At 43.6% G+C, this 25,021-nt stretch overlaps 2 protein-coding genes across 3 annotated transcripts in view; both read left to right on the top strand.

Moving 5' to 3' along the window:
• INPP5B (inositol polyphosphate-5-phosphatase B) overlaps window positions 1-5,298 on the top strand; it is a 48,500-nt gene extending 43,202 nt beyond the window's left edge. Inside the window, 4 exon segments of the mRNA XM_058553738.1 lie at window positions 2,237-2,321; window positions 2,890-3,017; window positions 4,104-4,215; window positions 4,451-5,298. Coding sequence (XP_058409721.1) covers window positions 2,237-2,321; window positions 2,890-3,017; window positions 4,104-4,215; window positions 4,451-4,566 — 441 coding nt within the window. The 3' untranslated portion in view covers window positions 4,567-5,298.
• Window positions 5,299-6,424: 1,126 nt separating this feature from the next.
• Window positions 6,425-25,021, top strand: part of MTF1 (metal regulatory transcription factor 1) — a 42,148-nt gene continuing 23,551 nt past the window's right edge. For both annotated transcript variants that reach the window (XM_058553729.1, XM_058553727.1), the window contains exons 1-4: window positions 6,425-6,487; window positions 8,151-8,609; window positions 21,883-22,121; window positions 22,909-23,040. In XM_058553729.1, coding sequence (XP_058409712.1) covers window positions 8,202-8,609; window positions 21,883-22,121; window positions 22,909-23,040 — 779 coding nt within the window. In that variant the 5' untranslated portion in view covers window positions 6,425-6,487; window positions 8,151-8,201. The remainder of the gene's footprint in view (window positions 6,488-8,150; window positions 8,610-21,882; window positions 22,122-22,908; window positions 23,041-25,021) is intronic.

Raw genomic sequence — 25,021 nt, 5'->3', positions numbered from 1 at the left:
TTGTGATAAACCCTAGAATCTACTCTCTTAATAACTTTCACATATGTCATACAGCAGTGTTAACTATAGTCATCATGTACATTACATTTCTAGGACTTATTTATCTTATAACTGGAAGTTTGTACCTTTTGACCACCTTCCTCCAGTTCCCACCCCCCCGCACCCTCCATCTCTGGTAACCAAAATCTGATCTCTTTTTCTATGAGTTTGTGTTTTGGTGTTTTTGGATTCATGGATAAGTGAGATCATACAGTATTTGTCTTTCTCTGTTTGACTTATTCCACTTAGCATAATGCCCTCAAGGTCCATCCATGTCACAAATGACAGGATTTCCTTGATTTTTATGACTGAATAATAGTCCATTGTATATATCTACCACAACTTCTTTATCCATTCATCCGTCGGTGGACACTCTGGTGGTTTCCATGTCTGGGCTACTGCAAATAATGCTACTATGCACGTGGGGGTGCAGATATCTTTTCGAGTTAATGTTTTCATTTCGTTTGGAATATATTTTGGATATATTCCCAGAAGTAGAATTGCTGGATCATATGGTAGTTCTATTTTCAATATTTTGAGGAACCTCTGTACTGTTTTCCATAGTGGCTACACCAATTTACATTCCCACCAACAGTGCACAAGTGTTTCTTTTTCTCCATATCCTTGCCAGCATTTGTTATCTCTTGTCTTTTTGATGATGGCCATTCTGCCAGGTGAGAGGTGATATCTCATTGTGGTTTTGATTTGCATTTCCCTAATGATTAGTGATGTTGAGCATCTTTTCATGTACCTGTTGGTCACTTGAATTTCTTTGGAAAAATGTCTATTTGGGTCTTTTGCCCATTTTTTCTTTTCTTTTCTTTTTTTTTTTTTTTGTGAGGCAGATCAACCCTGAGCTAACATCCATGCTAATCCTCCTCTTTTTGCTGAGGAAGACCGGCTCTGAGCTAACATCTATTGCCAATCCTCCTTTTTTTTTTTTTGTTCCCCCCAAAGCCCCAGTAGATAGTTGTATGTCATAGTTGCACATCCTTCTAGTTGCTGTATGTGGGACACGGCCTCAGCATGGCCAGAGAAGCGGTGCATCAGTGCGCACCCAGGATCCGAACCTGGGCTGCCAGTAGCGGAGTGCGCGCACTTAACTGCTAAGCCACGGGCCGGCCCTTGCCCATTTTTTAATTGGATTATTTGTGGTGTTTTTTTTTTTTTGCTATTGAATTGTATGAGTTCTTTATATATTTTGGATATTAACCTCTTATCAGATATATGGTTTGCAAATATTTTTTCCCATTCCATAGGTTGTCTTTCCACTTTGCTGATTGATTCTTTTGCTGTGCAGAAGCTTTTTAGTTTGATGTAGTCCCACTTGTTTATTTTTTATTTTGTTGCTTGTGCGTTAGGTGTCATGTCCACAAAATCATTGCCAAGACCAATGTCAAGGAGATTTTTTCCTATGTTTTACAAGTCACATTCTTAAATACTCTGCTAGTCTACTTTCTCTATAGAGCTCCTTTCATGTGAAACTTTTGAGCAATACATATATATATATTTTTTCTTTTGTGAGGAAGATCAGCCCTGAGCTAACATCCGATGCCAATCCTCTTCTTTTTGCTGAGGAAGACTGGCCCTGGACTAACATCCGTGCCCATCTTCCTTTACTTTATATGAGATGCTGCCACAGCATGGCCTGACAAGGAGTGCATCGGTGCACGCCCGGGATCCGAACCTGCAAACCCCGGGCCGCCAAAGCAGAGTGCGTGCACTTAACTGCTGCGCCACCGTGCCAGCCCCTGAGCAATACGTATCATATTATTATTAACATAGTTGTATGGCATTAAGTCGTTTTATAAAACAAATGAATATAAAATATCCTAAGTCTAATGGAAGTACCTTTATTGCCATAATCTTGATTTCACAAACCACTGAGGTCTGTTTCTCCATCTTATGATATATTTTCTTCAGGTTTTTCTTTTTCTGGTTAATTCCTCTATAACACTGCAGGAAACACAGCTCTTTTTAAAGATCACTCTAAAGACCTGTTGTGGGATCCTGCCTGGGGAGGCCTGTAAGGTGAATTAGCCCCGTCAGCCTAAATCAGCTTGTCTACCAGAGGGATTCGCAGGCCTCACCACACTGCTCCTTTTTGCACTCTGCTGGTGATTATATTTCCAGGTCAGGAAATCATGGCTGATTTTCTGAGAATATAATTATTTTGTGACTTTCTTCCCTTCTGCAGGAAGATCTGTTTCAGCAGCCAGGTCTGAGGTCGGAGTTTGAGCATGTCAGGGACTGTTTGGATACCGGAATGATTGACTCCCTCTGTATCCTTCAGATATTCATGTGCATGTGTGAGAATATGAGTAGGAGAGGTGAGAAAAAGGAGCGAATAATATATATATATTTTTTTTTGGTGAAGAAGATTGTCGCTGAGCTAACATCTGTGCCAATCTTCCTCTATTTTGTATGTGGGATGCTACCACAGCATGGCTGATGAGTGGTGTATAGGTCCATACCTGGGATCCGAACCTGCAAACCCCGGGCCCCGGAAGTAGAGCATTCGAACTTAACCACTACACCACCGAGGTGGCCCCGGAGCAAACAATATTTTAAGGCTCAAAATCTGATATTGTGTTCTTAGCTATCATGTTTTTCTTACTTAAAGTTTGCATAGAGAAGACTTTACAACTTTAAGCAGCCAATATAGCAGGAACTCGGGAGGGCCTGGCTAAGCTGACAAACAGCTTGGCCCTTTCAAGATGTCAGGCTGGCATCCTAGCCCTGAGCTGAGAGCCCAAGTGGGCAGGTAGCACTTCTGGCATATGCTTGCTCCTGAGCCTTTTCCTAACCATGGGCAGCAGCATCCCCTGTTCCTTAACGATGGGCTAAAAGCCGCTAGCAATCATTCCGTAGCTGAAGCCTTACTGCTTTTCCTGGAGAGCCTACCAGAGCCCGTCATCTGTTACAGCGCCTACCATAACTGCTTGGAGTGCTCTGGCAACTACACAGCAAGTAAACAGGTGAGGGGAAGCAGTGAGCATCAGCGTACACATGTTGCAGCCCCAGGCCTCGTGGGGCCTGAGGGAACAAAGTGAGTGCCATCCCTCAAAATGCAGTCTTAGAAATTCAACTCCATGTCTTTCCTTCCCAAACCTGTTCTTCCTCTCATGTCCCTTTTTCTTTTAATGGCATCACCCTTAATTCCAGTGACTCACTCCAGAAACCTGAGTCGTTTCTGACTCCTCCTCTTCTCACCTCCCACATCCCCAGGCCCCTTGATCTGTCACCCATCCTCTTTCTTCCATTCTCGTTCCACTTACCTTGGTTCAAGGCCCTGCATTCAGGCTCTCCCTCTGCTAATTTGTTTTGCATACTGCCATCAGATTGTGTGTTCTAAAGCTCTCAGCATGTTACTGTTGGTCACAAACCATACTTGGCTCTCCATTGCCAATTAATGATTTTCTTAAATAGTCAAGACATTTTATGATCTAGCCTAGTGATTCACACACACAACAGGCCATAGCAGAATAATCTAGAAAATTTGTTAATAATACATGTTCCAGAGCCTCACCCCACATCCACTGAATCAATCTCTTTTGGAATATAGTTTGTACAAGCTTCCCAACTGATTCTGATATGCAGATAGCTGGAGGCCTCATTGAATTCTAGCCCCATCAACCCTTCCAAGCTTAGTGCCTGTTCAAACAGTTGTGCTCCTGCCAAAACTGACTTCTCACAAGGTGTTCTCTCTCCTTATCTCACTGTTCTCCTTATCTTGCCTTTTTCTTTTACACTTTCTTTTGCCCTAAGTACTCTAATCCTTACCTCTGCAAGTCCAGTCTTGTCTTAGTTTCAAGACCCAAGTAAAATGTCTTCTATTCCCTTAAGTCTTTTGAGAATATGCAGTTAGAAGTTTGACATCTGAATCCATGTAGTACTTGATCTGTGCCTCTCTTTTGGCACTTGTGCCAAGTGGTACGTGATCAGGGTTTTCTGTGCACAGTCTTACTCTTGTACTTGGATCATTTGTTCACTTTCTGGAATATAGCAGGCACTTGACAAATGATTGAATGAACAAAAAGACAAATTCCAATTCTCTCTTTCAGGTCATTTCTACTCTCCCCACATTCCACAAAAATGTCTTCAACTACTTAATGGCGTTTTTGCAAGTACTGCTGAAAAATTCAGCAAAAAATCATTTGGATGAGAATATTCTAGGTAAGCAGCCATGTGTCTGTGGGAAGCATCTCTGCAAACTGAGAGACTCATTAGGAGAAATGTGGTTGAGGCAGGTCCCAAGTCCACTGCCATAGAACTAAAATCTCAAGCTCTGGGCAAAGTTTACTCTCAAACAGTTTTTATAAAGCAGCATGTATCCTCTTGACACCTAACAACACAAGAATAAGCAGTACTTCTTTTGCTGAATCATTTGTTTTCTGTGTTTTTCATGCAGCTAGCATATTTGGCAGCTTACTGCTTCGAAACCCAGCTGGTCACCAAAAGCTTGAAATGGTAGAGAAGAAGAAGGCTCAAGAATTTATTCACCAGTTCCTCTGCAACTCCCTCTGAGCCTCTCTATCTCCTCTCCTATTTTACCTGAGGCAGCCAATTTCCAGCCTCACCTGTTTCAGCTCAAGAGCTGCCATAAGAGGATGGGAGGCTACTTAGAAGCAAGAGTGGCAGCTGCCTGTGTCCTGAGCCCAGACCGCCCTCCCCACCATGGCTGTCACACTCAGTGCTGCTGTGAGTTGTGAAGACATGGAGGGAAAACCACCACAATAAAACTGACATTCAATGTTCAACTTTAGTTATTTAACACAGATAGGTCTCTCTTTTTTTTTAAAGATGTTTAAATAACTATACTTCTTGTGCTCACTCAACCTGCCTCCAGGGCATAGTCAGTGCCTTCCCTGTAGCTTGGGCTGAGCTCCCCAGGATCAGATATTTGAACAAACTTTGGAGTCCTGAAGGGAGAATGAGTTGGACAGCAAGAATGCAAGTGGAAGCTGCTGGATAAACAGGCCATAGCCACCCCAGATGCTTCCAACGCTCTGAGGACGTGTGTGTATGCGTATGAAAACCTACCCCCCTTCCTACTCAGATGTGGCTCAGCAACTCTGCGGCTAGCCACTCAACCTCTGAGGGCAATACAGTGGCTTGAAAATGAAAACACTGAAGAAATTGGTGTTCTGGTGAAACAAATGGGACTTCTTGGGCCAGCAAATCCTCCAAACTCTATATGATGCATTCCCTCTCTCATATGTGTAATATATTTTAATGATAAATGTATTTTTAACAGTGGTTGTTTGTATGTTTTTCTCTCTTAAGAGATGGCAACTCTCAGCAGCTGAACCTTGTGGCTTAAGCACAGGGGCAGCTGGTCAGGGGCCAAAGAGATATTTGCCTGGCAGTCTGGTGGTAACAGTCACTACTCACATTTTTCAAGCAAGAGATGCCACAGGCATGGCCTGATCCCCTTGACCCCTGATCTAGTCTCTGGGAGTTGTCCCACTCTGAATATTCTAAAGAAATACTAATGGGAAAAACGAGCAGTGGCTGCTGGGAGCTTCTAATAGCTGGATCTTACAGGTATTCAGAAAAGTCAGGAGCATAATGAAGGTACATGCAAAACTGCTTCTTGGGCACTGGAACACCACTAGTCCTTGGCAGTGTAAAATGTGACTTAGATACGGGCCTGTAGGATGACGATGTAAAAGGTTAAAGAAAGGGAATGGCCAGTAGGTGGCGTTGAGTGGCTCGGGCGCAAGTCGCGTGAAGCCTACAATTCGCAGGGGGAAAAAGTTGGGACAGACAGCCTAGGCAGGAGTGTGAGGAGGAAGGGAGCTGGACATCTTGAGAGCATCTGAGAGGGGGAAAAGGCGGCGGCTCCTCTGGCTGGGCTCGGAGTACTCCTGAGTTCTGACATTTGGGTCCAGTCTTCCTTTCTTAGACCCTCCGGCTCACATTAACTTTGATGGGTGATGAGGGGACCCTGGGCCACAGGGATAAATGCGGGAATGTCACAGCCTTCCAGCCTCTGCCTTTGCGGATCCGGGCTGGAATTCGGATGGCTAACTGTGGTCCTTCCCCTTGCGGTTGTGGCTGCCGGGGCGAGGGCGGCCAGTGCAAGCCGGGCTGAGGATACTTTGGATTAGCGTTTGGGGGCTCGATCCCCTCTCCTTGCGTCTGGTGCCGCGGGAGCGACGCCCCGACTCCCGGCGGGCGCTGCCCGGCGCGGGACTAATTCAGCCGGGCGCGGTCTCCGCGGGGCCCCGCCCCGCCCCGCCCCTCCCACTCTCCCATTGGAGGCTCGAGCTCAGCCCCCACACCGCCCAAACCAACCAGGAGGGCCAGGGAGAGGCGGAGCCGGTCGCCTCTGCTTCCTCCGGAAAGCGGAAGCGGAAGTGACGTTCGGGGAAGGTGGGGGCAATCATGGTGCCGCTGGGGAGGGGAGAAGCTGCCTCTGCCGCCGTTGCCGGGAGCCGCGGAGGTAAAAGGCGAAACTAGACGCGGCCTGGGCTGGGGACTTCCCGGGGGGCGCGGGACTTAGGCTCCCTCCTGAAGCGTTCCCCAGTAGAGACCCCAGTCGGGTCACCATAGGGACCCCACCCCTCCTCCGTTTCCATGGGGATGGGTATCCAGCCCCCTCCCCTGTTTCCATGGAGACCCGGACCCTGCCCCTCTTCGTCCGGCTGGGAGCCCCCCAGCCTGTCTTCGGATTTTTCCGTGTAGCCCCGGGCTGGGAGCTCTCGCAGACAGGTTCCTTTTCCCAGCCTGTTTTCAAGGGTGCTCCGTTTGTACTCCTCGTTTGCCACCCTCAAACCTCCTGGTCTTGTTTGTTCCGTACAGTTGGTTTCCGCGTTGCCGCCGATGGTGCCGGGGCAGCCCAGTGGGGCCCCCGGTGCTCTTATCTGTCCTCTCAGATGCAGCGAAATGTGCATCTACTGGGTTGCGTAAGCCAGAGCAAGGGGTCGGGCCGGTTCCTCCCGGATCTGATCCCTTGGCCTGTTTCTGGTAACTACCTCTCTGTCTAGGCGTTCCTCTACGTCAAGGTTCACTTTCTAATCCAGAGCAAAAGAGAAAGATAAAGTGCAAAGCCAGACTGAAAACTAAAAGTGATGTGCTGATTATTTTAAATTCTCTGTTCTGCCTACCAAACCGGTGTGTTTGTACGTAAAAAAAGAATTTGTAGAACTTGTGTGTTTGCAGGTAAAGGAAGAATCACTGTTCTAGAACAGGAAAGCTTCAAATTTGGTATTTTCCCCAAGGTAGCATATCCTCCTAAGAGAGCATATCTGCAGGTCTTTCATTCATTTAGCTGACATCTCCTGAACTCCTAGTAAGTGTCAGTGTACTGTGCTAGGGGCAGTAGAAACAAAAATAAGACTTGTCATTCCCTCACTGCAGAGAGCACACTATACAAGCATAGCTTCTGGTGGACACCAGATTGTTTTAGGAGATAAATAGATAAGGTGATCTTCATTAGATATGCCTGATTAGGGATCAGCCCTTCTACCCAGAAGCTGAAACATCTGTTCTAAGGAGGGAATGAATGCACAATTGTTTCCTCTGCTATTGTCAGACACTGTGCTTTAACATAATTATCTCTTTTACTCCACATAACAACTTTGAGAGAACAGGAATTACCAGTCCCACCTTATGCCTAAGAAAAATGAGGCACAGAAGAGTTACCCAGGTAGTAAATGGCAAAGCTGGGATTTGTAAGTAGGCGACCCTGCCTCAGAGCCCAGCTCCTTCCACCGTAGGCTGCGCTGCCTCACGGTCTGCCTTGGGCAATATTTGAGCGGGGTTTCCTTAGTGAAGATTTATAGGAACTCTGCCTTGAAGCAGTTTGTCCCTTTATCCCCTTTAGGTGTTTTGACCAACCTTCAAATTATTTGGCAATAAGGCACATTTGGAAGATCTTGTGAACTGCTACTTATTACTTCAATTTTTTTTAAAAAAAGGCATTGCTTTTCCTTTAGAATGACTTGAAGCTTTCAAAGTTAAAAAAAAAAATTATTTCCAGGGAAGATGATTTATCATTTACTTTGGCCTGCTCTTGAAATGAGAGGAAAAGGGAGCCCTGTAGTTGTTGAGAAGCTCCCTGGGTCCTGTGGTATGGCTCTAACGCTGGCTTTGTTCTGTTGCAGACAGGTCGTTACCTTTCCATTTCTCACAATTGGGCTGAGCACGATTGAACCATGGGGGAACACAGTCCAGACAACAACATCATCTACTTTGAGGCAGAGGAAGATGAGCTGACCCCCGAAGTCAAGATGCTCAGGTTTGTGGATAAAAACGGACTGGTGCCTTCCTCATCTGGAACTGTTTATGATAGGACAACTGTTCTTATTGAGCAGGACCCTGGCACTTTGGAGGATGAAGATGACGATGGACAGTGTGGAGAACACTTGCCTTTTCTAGTAGGGGGTGAAGAGGGCTTTCACCTAATAGATCATGAAGCAATGTCGCAGGGTTATGTGCAACACATTATCTCACCAGATCAGATTCATTTAACAATAAACCCTGGTTCCACGCCCATGCCGAGAAATATCGAAGGTGCAACCCTCACTCTGCAATCGGAATGTCCAGAAACGAAACGTAAAGAAGTAAGTAAAGCAGTGAGTGAGGGCCCAGTTTGGCTTGGGGAAAGTCCTTACACAACTCTCATGAGCAGTTTTAGCTGAGGAATAAAGGAGTCCCTGGAATTAGGGCCTACGATGGCTTTGCTTGTCAACCATACGTATGTTTCACGTTGTTTTGTGACTGCTTTCTGGAACTTTTGGTCTGTATGGCCATGTTGAAATTTGGGAGAACTAAATTATAATTTTTCAAATTTCCTCCCCAAATCATAAATAAAATAGAAATTTCACTGAGGTAAGTCCATGTTTCTGATGCTGAAATAACTAGATTTGGCTTATCTGATAGTGATATAACTAGATTTGGTTCATCTCTGGGTTGTGTAAATGATTTATTTTGCAGATGAGTATCTGCTGGAATATGCTTCTTTAGTGAATGTTTAATGAATAATAAGGGCTAGCTTTCTTTCATAAGAAATTCTGGCAAGAGACAGTAAATGAGAGCAGGTTATCTAAAATAAGTTTTCGTGTTCATATTTAGCTAATGTGAGTAAGGTAATGGCATGTCATGATGCTTTGAAAGCTAAAGCATTGTACAAATTGTACTAGCGGTGATTATTAGCAGAATAAAAGATATGGTTTAAAGGTAGTGACATACATTATCTGGGAACTGATTACAGGTCAATTAGAAAAAACAGATCATTGGTAGTTGCAATGCCAGGGACTAAACCTAAGATGTTACCAAACAGACACAGGGGAAATTGTTTAGCAAAATATTTTTCTCTTTTGTTGTAATTAAGGTCTTGAAACTAGAGAATTTTATTGTTCATGGCATATCGCTTTTCCTTTGCTAGGCTTAGAATCTCAGAGCTGGAAGGAACCCTAGAGAGACCATCTTATCCTACCTCCCACCCCATGCAGGAATCTCTCTACAGCATCTCTGACATTAATTCATCTGGTCTCTGCTTGAACACTTCCAGAATGATGAGAGCACAGCATTTCACAGCTCAGCCTAATACATTTGTTGGCCAGCTCTGATTGTTAGAAAGCTTTTACTTGTATAGAGCCAAAATCTGCCTTCCTGCAGCTGCTGCCCACTGGTTCTAGTTCTGCCTTCCTGAACAACAGCAAGTTAAACGTTCCTCCCCCAGGACAGCCCATCAGATATTTAAGGATCATGAATTTCTCTTCATCTTCTCTTGTACAGGCTAAACACCTCCATTCACTTAAATATCCCTATGAGGATATTTTCCCTTAGTTTCTCATCAGTCTGGTCACCTTTGATTGTATCAATTCCAGTTTTCCAAAGTCCTCTTAAAATTCATGATTGAGCACAGTCTCAACGAGTGTGAGTCACCTAGCACTGAATACTATGCAACTCTTATCTTTTAATCTGGATACTGTACTACGGTGACTATATAGTCTGTATTTTATTAGCAGCGACATCATACTGTTAGCTTGTGCTTAGAAACCTCTAGAATAGTGGTTCTTAACTGGAGACAGTTTTGTCCCATAGGAGACATTTGGCAATGTCTGGAGACGTTTTTGGTTGTTACACTGGAGAAGTGCTACTGGAATCTAGTGACTAGAGGCCAAAGATCATGTTAAACATTCTGCAGTGCACAGGACAGCCCCCTACAACAAAGAATTATCAGGCCCAAAATGTCAACTGTCTGTGTTCTGGTAAAACTTTATTTAGAAAACAGACAGTGGTCTAGATTTGGCCCACTGGCTATAGTGTGCCAGATGGAAAGATAGCAGAGGTCCAGACATGGAAGGCAGTGATAGCATGCTAAGGGGTTTGGACTGTATTCTGGAAATAGTGGGGAACCATTGAAGGTGTCTGAGCCAAGGAGTGATGTGGTTAGAGTAGCATTTTAGAAAGATTGCTCTGGTAGCAGTGGTAGCTTGATTGCCCATTTAGAAGATAGTTGTAGTTTGGGTTTGGGGTTTCATTCAAGTCTGATGAATAATAGTGGCCTTGTTACATGGAAAGAATCCAGAGCTTTTGTTGAAGTATAAGAGAATTTGGTATAGTATTGGAGTTTGAAGAACAAGCCATGAATTGGGTATGATTCAAAGGATTCATCCATTTTTCCAAGTGTGCTGAGTTTCTTCTGTGTCTTAGCACAGGAGCCACACAGATGATTGATGTGACTCTGCTGCCCCCACACCCTCTGGGAATGGTGATTTCATAACAGGAATCAAGAAAACAAGAAGAGTAGAAAGTTTGGTGGGGAAATAGACGAGTTTGGTTGGAGTATATTGAATGTATAGTCCTTGGAGAAAAGTAAAGTGAGAAGCCCATTGGAAATTTGGATCTGAAGTCGAGGAAATGGCTTAGGGTTAGAATTGTGGATCCATGAAGGGGCAGTAGTTCAGAATGTGGGCAGTTCACTCAAGGGAGAAGTAAGAGTTGATCTGAGAATTGAAGGTTCAGAAAGAGAAAGAGGAACCAAAGATCACATAGTCAGAGAGAGGGGTGGAATGCAGTGTTGTGGAAGCTGAAGGAGGAGTTTCAAGAAGTGTGAATGTTCCTGTGTGACCCTGCAGAGGGATAGAGGGGCCAAAGAGAAGCCATTAGTTCTGCTATCTGTGCAGCTGATCACATCACGAGAAGACTCAGCAGAGCACTGGGGGCTGAAGCCAGATTTCGAGTGATGGAGAAGTGAGTGGGTAGTGAGGAAACAGGAGGCAGGAAGTGTCAAGAGTTTTTTTTTTTTTTAATATGGTAGTGGGAGGAAGAAGAGTGATGAGGCAGTAGTAACTCAAGGGGATTGAATCATTTTTTTAGCACAGAAAATTTGAACATGGCTTAGGGCCTAAACTTTAGGCTCTCCTCAGTTATGATTACTATGTGAAAATGTTTCAAGAGCAAATGTTTGGGAAACATTAAGTTAAATCAAGAAAGAGTTTCATTTATTACAGGATTTCTCAGAGCTTTTGATGTATTAATAACTAAGAAGGAAGGACATGCAGAATTCTCCAAATGTTTTGAACTTGGAAAACCGTTTTTCAGGTCTCGTTTCCAGGGTCAGGGTTTTGTGGAACACATTTTAGGAAATGCTGATCTAGGCAGAGACAGAGGAGATGGGAGGGAGGGAATGATTACGCAATCGGTGATACTAGCTGTCACTTTCCCACTTTGTACTACTAGCAAGCCTGGTTTACTATTCACGTCTTCGGGTTGTTAGTAACCATGTTGAGTAGGACAAGGTCAGGGGTGCGATGAGCACCTTGTTCAGTCTCCTGTGGATTTAGTTCCCTGTACTTTCCTCCCCCCACATGTTTCCATTCTGTCCATGAGACCCACATGGAAGATTCTATACACTCGTCTTGAAATCACTAGGTGTGGGGTTGGTTGGGGATTGAGAGAGAAGCAGCAGTGGCTTTTGGTCTTTAAAAGTCTTGCTAGATGCCTAGGCACGCAGGAGACTTGCCTTCCTGAAGCACCGTCTCGCCTTAGCTTGTGCTTTCGCAGTGATTTTATTTCTTTTGGCGTTTAAGTCCTTTTAATTGGCTGAAGAGGCCAATGTTTATGACTATTTGGTAACACTCTTCATGATTTATTTACTCCCCCTGCCTTTTTTTTAAACTTGGTCTTTTTCCTCCATTTCCATGCCCAGGTATTACTCTTGAGAAATCAAATCATTTGATAACTAGTTAGTCTTCTTGGCTTCCTAAGCAGCTTATTTTCTGAGTCAGATTTTAGCCTGATTTTCCTGTTTACCCTGGATTGTTCCATTGTGTCCTATAGCGTGTAGTTGGCTTACCTATTACTTCATATTTTTTACTTCATGCTTGTCTTGCACAAAAATAAACCAGCCAGAACCTTGCTACAGATATTGTGTTCTTCCTCCACAGGGCCACTGGTCATGCTGACTCTAATTTCACATATCTCATTCTCATACTAGCTCTTTTACTACCATCCACCTGTTGATTTGGTAGCTTTGGGAAATTTCCAATCAAAGTACTGTTATTCTGTTCAAGGTGAGCATTTGTAAGCGTTGCTCCTTTACTACCTTTCTGCTCCAGGTTTCTAAGCAGCTGTGTTTCCTTTAGTTGGTTCACTTAGTCCGTGGTTTCCCGAACTTGGTTGCGCTGTGCCCTTCCTGAGGACGTGCCAGGACTGTCGTTACCTGTTCATCCCCCTTTCTTTGAACCACATTGGTGAACGTAATGTACCCCCCGTGGCTAACTGACCTTGCCACTTTTCTGCTGAATAGTTGGCCAAGAGGTATGAAGAAACCCAGGATTCATATACCAAATTTATTCTTCGTGATGCACCAGAGTATTCCAGTGCGGTGATAAAGAATATCTTTTTCTACCAAGAAGCACAGTTACAGTGATGCTTTATGAATTAGGCTGCTTGCTCTGTTGGTCAGTGACACTCCAACAGGAGACTTATTTTTTTTACTTTGACAAATTTTAAGTTTAAGAATAAGGGGGGAAATTTTGACTCCAGTGTCTTGGAGCCTTTTTGCAGTGTGCCCTTTACTTTGGGAGACCTAGTTCCAATCTGTTTTCTCGTTGTCAGTCCCTCAGGCAGTGGAATGATCCACTCAGACAAACCGGGATGTTGCAGACTCTCCCGGAGGGGAGCCCCTCACTTTTAGTCTTTGCACACTGCGATTACATTTCTTCACAGGTTCCTTCTGAACTCCCATGGAATTACCATTCAGAACGAGGACAGACAGAGACTGTTTCTGCTTGAAATTCTAGTGTTAAGGATCCATTCATTCTTTCCATAAGCTTTTACTTATTGAGTGTGTACTTTTGTCAGATATCAGGAAGGACTAAGAAATAGTCCCTGCCCTGAGAGGCTTGGAGTCCAGTAGGGAGAATTCTAGAGCTTTATGTGCCAGGATCGGCGGGAATCCAGGGTCGGAAGCATTTTCCATGTGCCACCAGATGAAGCCGTTTTAGCACTGTCCCCTGCACGCCTGCCTGTGTGTTATGTCCCTCTCTGCAGCCATCAGCATTTCCATCACTGAGGCCTGCTGGCCTGGAAGAGGGGCAAGGGTGGTTTTGTGTACATATTGGTTTTCCAGCATGGTGCTGCAGGAATAACAGGTCTCAAATTTAACTGTATATAGGCTCTACCTGTTGGGTATTGCTAAAATTTTGCTATTGTAGAACATTGGAGAAATAACCCGAATTTTAATGTTTTTTTCTTACTTAAATCAAGCTTTTTCTTAAATTGTTTCTTCTGTGTTGTGCAAAGGGATAATTTAGACCTAGGTTCCATTTTTGTTTTGGTATATGCTGTGTGGCCTTGGGCAAGCTGCTCTGTTTCCTCTTTTGTAAATTGAAATAAAAATATCCCATTGCATTTTGTGAAGAGTAAATGAGAGTTCTTCATATATAAATATACAACAGTATATGCATAAAACATTTAGCGTAGTGTCTGGTGCATTGTGGTGGTTCAGTGAATGTTCATTTACTTTCTCTTCCTTGTAGGCCTGCATGATTCTTAAAGGAGGTACGGAGGTAATCTCCAGTTTAAGAAGAGGTTAGAGAGGCCGGTCCGGTGGCGTAGCGGTTAAGTGCGCGCGCTCCACTGCGGTGGCCCGGAGTTCGTAGGTTCGGATCCCAGGCACACACCGACGCACTGCTTGTCAAGCCATGCTGTGGCGGTGTCCTGTATCAAGTAGGGGAAGATGGGCATGGATGTTAGCCCAAGGCTAATCTTCCTCAGCAAAAAGAGGAGGATTGGCGACAGATGTTAGCTCAGGGCTGATCTTCCTCACAAAAAAAAAAAAAGAAGAGGTTAGAATGGTCTTTGTTAGGAACTCCTTGGGAAGCATTTTCTCCTTTAAACAAGGTTATAAATTGTGGTTGAGTTCCAGGAGAGCCTACAGAAGTCCCGTAACCCCTAACTAGCTGAACCGTCTTGTTAATACTGCCATGGAATGTGAGCCACCATTTATAACCGTGTTTTAAAATGAGAACAGGTGTGTCGTCCTGCTGCAGGGGTTCTGTGAACACCAGCCCTTGCCACAGGTGATCTTCTGCTCTCATACTTGGTTCCCTTTGACTTCCTTAGCACCAGGCCACCGACAGTTACTTCCATGGTGGGCAGTTGAGGGACCAAGCAAAACTGAGGGCTCCTAGAGCTAAAGAATGAGGACTGCCACTCTGCTGGGGTGGCAGTGGGGAGAGGGTGAGAGAGCTAGCACCTGTTGAGTGCTTACTATGTACTAATCACTGTGTCAGGGGCTTTAAGATAGTTTTGTATTTAATTTTCGTAACAATCTTATAAAATACGTACTATTAGCTCTCATTTTACAGATGAAAATACTGAGGCTTAGAAACATACAACTAGCAAGTGGCAGAACTGGGATTTGAACTGAGGACTTTCCAGATGCCAAAACCTATGCTTTTCTATTATAACACATCATCTTTGCAAAGACAGAGGAGAGAATCAGACACTGAGACCTGTTAGCTGTGGAAAGGGCTGAGAAATGAGGAACAGCAGGATAGCATTAGTTCTGTAAAGGTAAGGATTCAAGTGTGGGGATGGCTGTATGAATTCAGCTCTTGTGGGGGGCAGTGGAGGTAAGAAATGAGGTCAGTTCAGAGCTCTTATATTTCTACTTGGAGCCTTTTGGTTGCACATTATGGAGGAGGAGAAATGCAATCAGTGCCGGCATAGGAACAGAGTTGGCATGGGGAGAGGGAAGGGAAGTCCCTAGTGATGCGGAGGAAAGGGCAGCTCCTACAGCCGACAGCCAGGCCAATCATTTATTGGCAAGAATGTTCAGATGCTGGGTGCTCAGAATCAGAGACTCCCTGTCCTTATTGAGTGTGGGGCTGTTGATGTGTGTAGAATCTAGTTCTCCCAGTCTCATTTCTTTTTCCTCCAGCAGAAACCCAGACTTTTTTCTTTTCTGAATTTTTTAAAGCTTTTGTCTCCTAGAGTACCAGTGTTTAATTTTCTCTCTCTCTCTTTTTTTTTTGGTGAGGAACATTGGCCCTGGGCTAACATCTGTGCCCATCTTCCTCTACTTTATATGGGATGCCACCACAGCATGGCTTGATAAGTGGTGCATGGGTCTGCACCCACGATCCGAACCTGTGAACCCCCGGCTATCGAAGCGCAGCACGCAAACCCAACCACTACGCCCCCGGGCTGGCCCTTAATTTTCTCATTTTTGCTTATCTCATTCACCTTTCCTTCTCTGATTCTGTTGACTTAACAGGGCTATCATCTTTGTCGAATATTTCTCTGTTCTAGAACTACTCAGAGCACTTTGTAATTCACCCTCAGTTCTCTGAAAGCTCATGCTTCCTGCCCATTACTGCATTAGACCCCATCCTCAGTGGGCCTAACCTGTGCTCTCTCCGAACTCCTTAACTTAGTAATGGACAGCTGTTTGTGGCCACATAGGAAAATTAAAGTGGTGCAATTCCTAAGCTCTTTTGGGGAAATGCGTTTTCTTTGTTATCCGTTGGAATCTTCGGTGACATTCTGTTCATATTATAGATATGCCAATTAATTTTGATAGGCAAATTAGTTATGTGTCACCTCTCCCTCAAGTTCTTTTACTTCAGCTTGGGCATCACCTCCTTCGAGAAGTTTTTCTTAGTCTTCCCCAAGTCTAAGTTAGATGCTTTTTCTGTGTATTTCTCTATATTCTAACATCCGTTATCAGTACAACTTTTCATACCATATTGGTCTTGTCTGCTTCTTTGTGTGATTCTCCTCTTGACTTGGAGCTCCTCGAGCGCAGGGGCTATTTTTTTTTAATTCCTAGCACCTGGGACAATATAATCCCTGGGGCATAATTTTTTGAATGCATGCATGCATGATAAACCTTTAACCATTTAAATGTACCACATGTTGCAATACATCCTCTATGTAACCATGAAAACTTACACGTTTTTTGCAACTTCCCGTTCTGATCCAGTTTGAGGAGGTTTAGTTTTCCTTTTTTGTGAAATTTGGTGCTATTTAAAAACGATTCTGAAAGACACAGAATAGTGACTTCCATTTACTGCCTCCCTCCAGGGGTGAGAGATTACTCGTTTATTCAGCGTATTATGGGGGAGCCGGCATTTGCTGTGACAGTCAGCCGTCTCTCCCACCTTTAAATACAGATACCTTCCCCAGTGTGTGTCCTCTCCTCTCTCTCTCTCTTCTCAGCCAAGTTTCTTGAAAGAGTAGTGATATTCATTGTCTCCAGTTCTCATTTTTCCCCAACTTCTCAGCCTGTTACATTCTGGCTTCTGTTCCTACCCCTCCAATGAAGCTAGTCTTGGGGGCAGTTATGACCTTGTAAGTAGACTGAATCCAAGAAATGCTTTATCAGTCATCTCTGCTACATTTGGCCTAGTTGACCATCCTCCTTGAAACTCTGTTCCTTTGTCACTTGTCACTTATAGTCCTTGTCACTGCTTTCCTCAGCATTAAGTCCTGCTGGTTTTGTTTTGTTCGTTTGTTTAGTCATTCATACCTTCATTCAACAAATATGAATCAAGTGCCACTTCTCCAGAAGGCCAGTCCCCAAGGCTGTGGCAGTGAACAAGACAGAGATGGTCCCTGCTCTCATGGAGCCTACAGTCCAACTGAAGAGTAGCCATTCATTTGTTCAACTCAACAAATACTTATTTAGTGCCTCCTGTTTTCCAGCTTCTGCTGTGCTTAGCAATTAAATAGATAATGATATAAATTATTTAATTATGTAATTATTTAATCTTAATGGTATTACATGCTTTAAAGAAATACAAGAAGCTATGAGAAACTATAATAGGGATACTTATTCTAGTTTGGGGTGGGTTAGGGGTCAGTCAGGGAAAACTTCCTTGAGGAAGGAACATTTAATGGAAGCTTGAATTTGGCCAAGTAAAAATACCTGGATAGGAGTAGGGGTTGGCAGGGCAGGGAGACAGGAAGGGGATAGTTAATTATTGATTGCACTGTTACTTATAAAGTTATCAACTGTTGTAGCATCTTGAGAATGAAATTTTGCTCTTATCATTTGTCATTGTCGTAAACTCTTTGTGACATGCACAGTCCTTTATTGCAGCATTCACAGTCCCCGTTCTCCTTCCTGGTCAGTGATTATTTTGAAATCTCTGGCAGAACGAAAGAGGTTTTTAGTCTTGATGGGAAATAAGGATATATGCATGAGAGGGTAATTAACAATGTAAGCTAAGTGTCAAATGAGTGGTATAGTTAAATATTGTTGGAATTCAGAGAAGGGCACTGTCAGTTAGACACAGAGTGATTGTCGAGGGCCTTGGATGTAGTGAGACTTGGAGAAAGAGACTCAGCATAGCAGAGAAGAAAGGAACCAGGCATTTCCAGTAGAGAGAAAGGAGAGAGCAAAGGCAGGCAAGTGAGAATTCAGTGTTGCAATTAGAGAAGGGTGTACTGTTGCCTGTAGGCCTGGACAGAGCCTCCTGTTGGATTGGTTACAGAGTAATGTGATAGAAGACAGAAGAGGACCTGGGAAGGACCTTAAATATCAGGCTAAGGAATTGGGACTTTATCATTTGAGCAGAGAGATGGCAGGTGCAGAACACTGTTTTAGAATAAATCTGGCAGCGATTGGCTTCAAAACGAGGCACTGAGACATGAGAATGCCTGGACTAGTGGGTCAGTAATTCAGTCCTACAGATGTTTGTGGAGCACCTCCTGTGTGGCTGTGGGAAGGGTAAGGAATGGATAAGCGAGAGAGCCCTTGCCTAAGGAACTTGTGCAAGATCCTATTGGGGGTTGGACAGATGCGAGAAGGAGTGAGAGGGGAAATGGGAGGAGTCAGGGCCCCTCCCTTCTCACCCCCACATGTTTTAGGGGTTGGCAAACTATAGTCCACAGGCCAGATCCATCCAGATGCCTGTTTTTGTAGGATCGATTTTACATTTTTAAATGATTTTTTTAAAAATCAAAAGAAAAATAGTATTTCATGATCTATGAAAATGATATGAAACTCAAATTTCATTGTCCGTAAATAAAGCTTTTTTGGAGCACAGCCTTGCTTGTCCATTTATGTATTGTCTGTGGCTACTTTCACATACTAACAGAGACTGCACTGCCCACAAAGCCTAAAATATTTACTGTTTGGCCCTTTACAGAAACCTTCCCCACTCTTGAGTCACACGTGTCCTTATCCCAGTTCCTCTGTTCTCTGAAACTGAATGTCCCTCTTCCTACCTGAAGCTTTTCCCTCCACTCAGGGTTTTATTTTCTTATTATTTTTTTTTTGTCCTGAGGAAGATTAGCCCTGAGCTAACATCTGTGCTTGTCTTCCTCTATTTTGTATGTGGGTTGCCGCCACAGCATGGCTGATGAGTGGTGTAGGTCTGTGCCCGGGATCCGAACCCACGAACCCAGGCCGCCGGAGCAGACTGTGCTGAACTTAACCACTACGCCAAGGAGCCGGCCCCAACCCAGGCTTTTAAATAGGCTTCTCTTCTTTATGTTCTTCTCTAGATCCTCAGCTTCTCTTTTTTCCATGACCTACCTCTCTCCCAAATATGCTCAGATCTATCCTGCTGAAAAAAAAATACTTCATCAACTCGAAAGCCCCCTTTTGCTGCTTCTCCTCATCTCTAGTCTCCACCTCCATTCCACCTGTCACTCATTCACCTTAATTCAGACTTCTGACCCCAGCAGTCCATTAAAACTAGGCTTACTAAGTCATTAGTGAATTCCTAGCTGCTGAATCCAATAGTTTCCCCAGTCCTTGTCTTCCTTGTTTTCTCTGACATTTAACATTTTGATCATTCTCTTTTCCTTGAGACCTTTTTTCTGTTGGCTTCTGTGACATTGTTCTCCTTTGCTTCTTTTCCTATCTCCCTGGCCCTTTCTCCCACTTGCCCATCAGTGGCTTCTCTTATCTTACCAGTACCTTAAACGTTGGTGACTTTCAGGAGTCTATCTTTTGTCGTCTAATGAGAGCTATTATTTTATTGAGTACCTACTGTATGTCAGTCACTATATTTAAATGCATTACACGAATTATTCCTAATCCTTAAAACAACCCCTAAAAAGATAGATTTTGTTTCCTCCATGTTATAAATAAGGAAGGTGCGGCCTAGTGAGCTTAAGTCATTTTCCCAAGGTTACACAGTAAGTGACAGAGCTGGTAGAGCAGTAAAGTGAGGCTGCCCGAAGACTCCTGCCATAGACTTTCTTTTTAGCTTCCAACCTATTTGTCTGACTGTCTATTAGACATTTCCACCTGGAAGTCCTGGCAGCACCTCAAACTCAGCTCATCATCTGTCCCCCATCCCCTATCCAGCCCCAGATTGGTAGTGTGACCATCTGTTTAGTCATCCAGGCCATAATCTTGGGAGTTGATCTCAACTTTGCCTCCTCCCAACCCTTCCACTCCTCAGCAGCCAGTTGTCGCTACAGCCGGTTATTTCTCCCCCTTTAATTTCTCTGGAATTCATCTCTCCTAATGTCCACTCTCATTTTGCTGGTTCAGATTCTTCTCATCTCTCTCCTAGACTGTTGTCTCTCTTCTCTTAATCTCTACCCCTTTTACTCTTGTACCCTTCCAGTCCATCCTCTGCAAGGCTACCAGAATGATTTCTCCTAAAGCCCAGATCTGATGGTGTTACTGACTTGGTTAAAACCTGTTGATGGCTCCCTGTAGTCCTGTTCCTCCACCCCATAGCTTAACTAAGGAGGCTTCACCTTATTTTTCTGGATTCTTCTCCTTGCAGGCAGTCATCTCTCCATGCAGTTCCCAAGATGTTACCTCTTTCAGGAATGCCCTTCTTTTCCTGGTTTGTCTGAGGAACACCTTTTCAGTTTACCCCTAAAAAATAGACAAACAGGCAAGTGAAAAAGACATCCTCAATTCTGAGAGAGTACCTCAGCTTCTGAGCCTTCACTGATTTCCAGTCTTTCTGAGGGGTTAGGTTTCCCTTTTTTGTGCTCCTCAAGCACCCGGGCATGTATGTGTTGTCAGGCTCAGCGCAGTGTATAATAATTTGGCCACATCTGCCTCCTTAAAACCAGTGCTCCTCAAAAGCAGAGATTTTTGTCTTGTTTACTTTTTTATCTGTGTTATCTGGCTTGTTGCCTGGGACATAGTGGTTCAGTAACTGTTGAGTGAGCACCAGTAGTGGCAGAGACAAGGACTGAAGCCTTGGAGAAAGGTCAGCATTGAGGGATGAAGATGTTCGCTGAAGCTGAAGAGTAGACGGTACTGGCACCCTGAGATGCATAGCGTCAGATGGTTTACCAAGTGTTTTCACAAGGGTTTTGTCTCACTTTGTTCCACTCAAAAGCACTGTGCGACAGGCAGGGCAGGTGTTAATATTCACATTTTAGAAATAAAGAACCTCAAGTTCAGAGAAGTGAAACGGCTTGCTCGAAGTCTTGAATATTGGTGCCAGAATTCAGTCTTCTCCAGCCAAGTGTGTTGCACTTCCCCTGCACCAGTGTAGAGACTGGGAAGGTGTGGGAGATTAGAGAGAAGTTTTGGAATAAACCTACATTTAGAGGTTAAAGAGAAAGAGTGGCTCAGAGAGGATAAAGAGAGTTCCACGGAATTACTGTGTTGTGAAGGGCAAGTTTCCAGAAGGAGAGGGCATCACTGATGAGATATTTTTGCAAATGGGGAAGGATGAGAGTTTGACCACTAGTAAGTTCAAGAGAATAAGTTTGTACAGTGAAGCCTGCCTGCCAAGTGGTTAAAGAATACGTGGGTATTGAGGGAAATGGAGGCATACGTGTGTACCACCCTTTCAAGAAGTTTCGTGGGGAGGGGAAACCAAGAGGCTGGCAGTTTGAGAAATGTCATACTGCCAAATATTCCAAGAAATTCATGATATGTTATCTTCATTTTGGACTTGAAAATATGCAGTGGAAAGTATGTTAGTATATAATGGAGCTAATATATATATGACTGAGTATATAAATTTCAGGTTGTTTTAGGCTCAATTTAACATTGGTCAGTTCTAATCAAGATATAGTGTCAGGGCAGGGTGTTGAATCAAGCCTTAAAACGAAGTCAGATTGTATTTGAATATAGGTGACTGTAACAGTATCTGCCCATGCCAAGGGAGAGATGTTTACTAGAGTCAGAAAACACGCTTCTTCTGTTCATTTAGAATATTCACCTACCTTTAAGCTCATCTCTTCCCCATTACTCATCAGTTGTGGTCCAGGTGTCATTTGATCGACGGGAAGATTTCCCCACTTTGTTGTTAGAGCTGGTTTTCTGTGTTTAGGATAAAAACCTGTTTGTATCATCCATATCTCCTGGGAGCCCAGCTCTGGGGGGAGTTAGGCCCTGGGCAGCTCTGTTGTCCTATTGATGAGGTGTCCTCTGTCTGCCAGGTAAAGCGGTACCAGTGCACCTTTGAGGGCTGTCCCCGTACCTACAGCACAGCAGGCAACCTGCGCACCCACCAGAAGACTCACCGAGGAGAGTACACCTTTGTCTGTAATCAGGAGGGCTGTGGCAAGGCCTTCCTCACCTCCTACAGCCTCAGGATCCATGTGCGAGTGCACACGAAGGAGAAGCCATTTGAGTGTGACGTGCAGGGCTGTGAGAAGGCGTTCAACACGCTGTACAGGTCGGCGTCTTCTCCCACTGCACCGCCAGCCTCTGACCCTGACTTTGTTGTGACTGCAGAGCTCTCTCTCCTGGCACAGTACAGATGTTCACTTTCAGGGCTTTAAAGAGCAAGCAATGCTCAACTGTTTAAAATTCATTAAAGGATCTTGTTACTTTGAGATATATTGGATTGGTTAAAAATGATAGTACATTGTGTTTAGATTTGTATTTCCTGGAGTGACATTCTGGCCTGGGGATTTTAGTATATGGCATAGGGTAATATTTCCCATTGGCTTAGGATCTTAGTATTAGGCTTCTGTCATTTTCTTTTCTACCTCACCTTGAAGATTAACGTCTTTCTACCCTGAGAAATGGGGAGTAGTCCACTTGTTAGCCATTTCTCTTTTCCACTGTTTGTATCAGGAGACTTACATTAGTCTTCAACATTGGGTATAAAATAACATAACAATAGCTAACACTTAAAAAGCACTCACTATGTGCTAGACCCTGTTCTGAGTGCTAATCCTCATGGCAGCTGACAAGTAACTGGAAGCACAGAGAGGTTTTGTGACTGGCTCAAGGTCCCCCATCCAGTAGGAGGTGGGACCAGGATTTGAGTCCCAGGCAGTCTGGCTCCAGAGTCACGCTCATACCTCTATGAATTTCTCTTTGAGCAAACAATTTTGGATCTTAATATATTATGGATATAGAATTCTTCTGCACTTGATCCTGAAGGACATTAAGCTGACATGGGGAGGCTGTGTAGCACATTATCACAAAGGGAATTTCTCTGGGATATCTTGCAGGCTGAAGGCACATCAGAGGCTTCACACAGGGAAAACGTTTAACTGTGAATCTCAAGGCTGCAGCAAGTACTTCACCACACTCAGTGATCTGAGGAAGCACATTCGAACCCATACAGGAGAAAAGCCATTTCGGTAGGTCTTTCTGTTGTCTATTTGTCACTGACCAGGTTCCAGCTGGGGGTCCTGATGTACTCTAAAATTTTTCAAAGTGGAGAGAAGATCCCCTTCAGTAGCTCTTTGGCAGTGTTAGTTCTCCCCAGGATGGCTGTAACCAGGCACTGCAGGTGGGAGAGTGGTGATGGGACCAAGGGCATCCTCACTTTGTGGATAATGGCCTTTCTGCCTCCATTTTCCCCTTTATTTTCAAGAAGCATTTGTTGAAACTCACTTATGTGGTAGGTACGTTTATCAGTGCTTGAGAAATACTAAGACACAGGCTCTCCTCTTGAGAAGCTTGGTCTGGTGGAAGAGAACCACAGGTAACCAGATAGTATCTGAGACTGAGATGCCCCAAGTGCTTTGAGCACAGAGGAAGGATACCTGTGTAAGAATCGAGGTGGGAGGGGAGGAGGCGAGAGGTGAAGTGAGGAGTAGGAAGGCTTAGGCTGGTGGTGCAGGTGTTTTATTTTGTTACTTATTCAGTTGTTGCTTTGTAATATCTCATGTATGTATACACAAACCTACAGGAGCATCCATTTTTATCTATATATTCAATTTATGTATATGTACATATATATGTTTAATAGATACATGTATAAATGTATAAGCTTGAAGGAAGGACTTGTATCATCTACTTTCTTCTCTGCTCATAGCATATAGCATAAGAAATGTCATATAATCATCCCAAAGTTGTTTTGGGATTCAGTAGGGGTTCAAAAACAACTTTGGGATGATTATATGACATTTTTTATGAGACAATCAGTTTGTAAGGATTCCTGCTAAATATAATATAGATGTGTTACTGAAAATTACCCATAAACAATGTCTTTGAATTTTGGCAGGAGAGATTGCTCTTATGTTCATGGCATTAAACTTGCTACCTTACCGTTCTCAAATCACTCATCTCCTCGTTATGGTACCGAGAAATTTAAAAGTCTTCAGGGGGGCCGGCCCAGTGGCGTAGTGGTTAAGTTTGCGCTCTCTGCTTTGGCAGCCTGGGGTTTGCAGGTTCGGATCCTGGGTGCGGACCTATATACCACTCATCAAGCCATGCTGTGGTGGTGTTCCATATACAAAGTAGTGGAAGATGGGCACAGATGTTAGCTCAGGGACCATCTTCCTCTAGCAAAAAGAGGAAGATTGGCAACAGATGTTAGCTCAGGGCCAATCTTCCTCACCAAAAAAAAAAATAAAATTAAAAAAAATAAATAAGTGCTACTTATAAAAAAATAAAAATCTTCAGGGCCAGTCAACTCTTAAACACCAGTTAAATGGAATTGTTTTAAAATTACAGATGCATTCCTGAGTCATGGTCCCTTTAAAAGCAAAAGTATTTAGAGTCTAGTTACTCTCCAGATGCTCTAAAGCTTAGGTTACTTTTTTTTTCCCAATAGGGCTGTTGAGGGGACTCTGATTTCTGTTCAAGCACATGCATTTTTGTGATGATTAAAACTGCTAATTTTTCTTGAATATTAGATGATACTTTGGACACAATGATTACATGTAATTAAAAAGTAAAGTGCTTTAGAGAAGCTTTCTATTTAAAGAAATAAAATATTTTGGCTTATAAGAAAATGCATCCATTCATATAAATAGTTATTGAATGCCTGCTATGTGCAAGAACTATAGCAGATGTAAAGTACTACATGGACCCTGCCCTCAAAGAGTTTACAGTCTCAGAACAGATAACAAGTGTATACACATAGAGATAAAATAAGATTGGAAATGACAGGTGCCATAAAAGAAGCATGTAGATAAATGCCTTAGGAATTCTGAGGAGGAAAAGATTACTTCTAGCTTTGGTTATCAAGAAAGTAAAAAGAGAAAGAAATAGATATATCAACACTGCAGATTATAGATAAGTCATTGCAGCCAATATGTTCTGACTGATTTTGTTCTAGTGTTATATTTCAGGCTCCATGCCTATGTGGGAGCCTCTGTACCCGCTGTTGAC

This window comes from Diceros bicornis, chromosome 13 (assembly GCF_020826845.1).
Source record: "Diceros bicornis minor isolate mBicDic1 chromosome 13, mDicBic1.mat.cur, whole genome shotgun sequence".
Lineage (NCBI taxonomy): Eukaryota > Metazoa > Chordata > Mammalia > Perissodactyla > Rhinocerotidae > Diceros > Diceros bicornis.
This window is presented reverse-complemented; position numbering and strand designations above follow the sequence as displayed.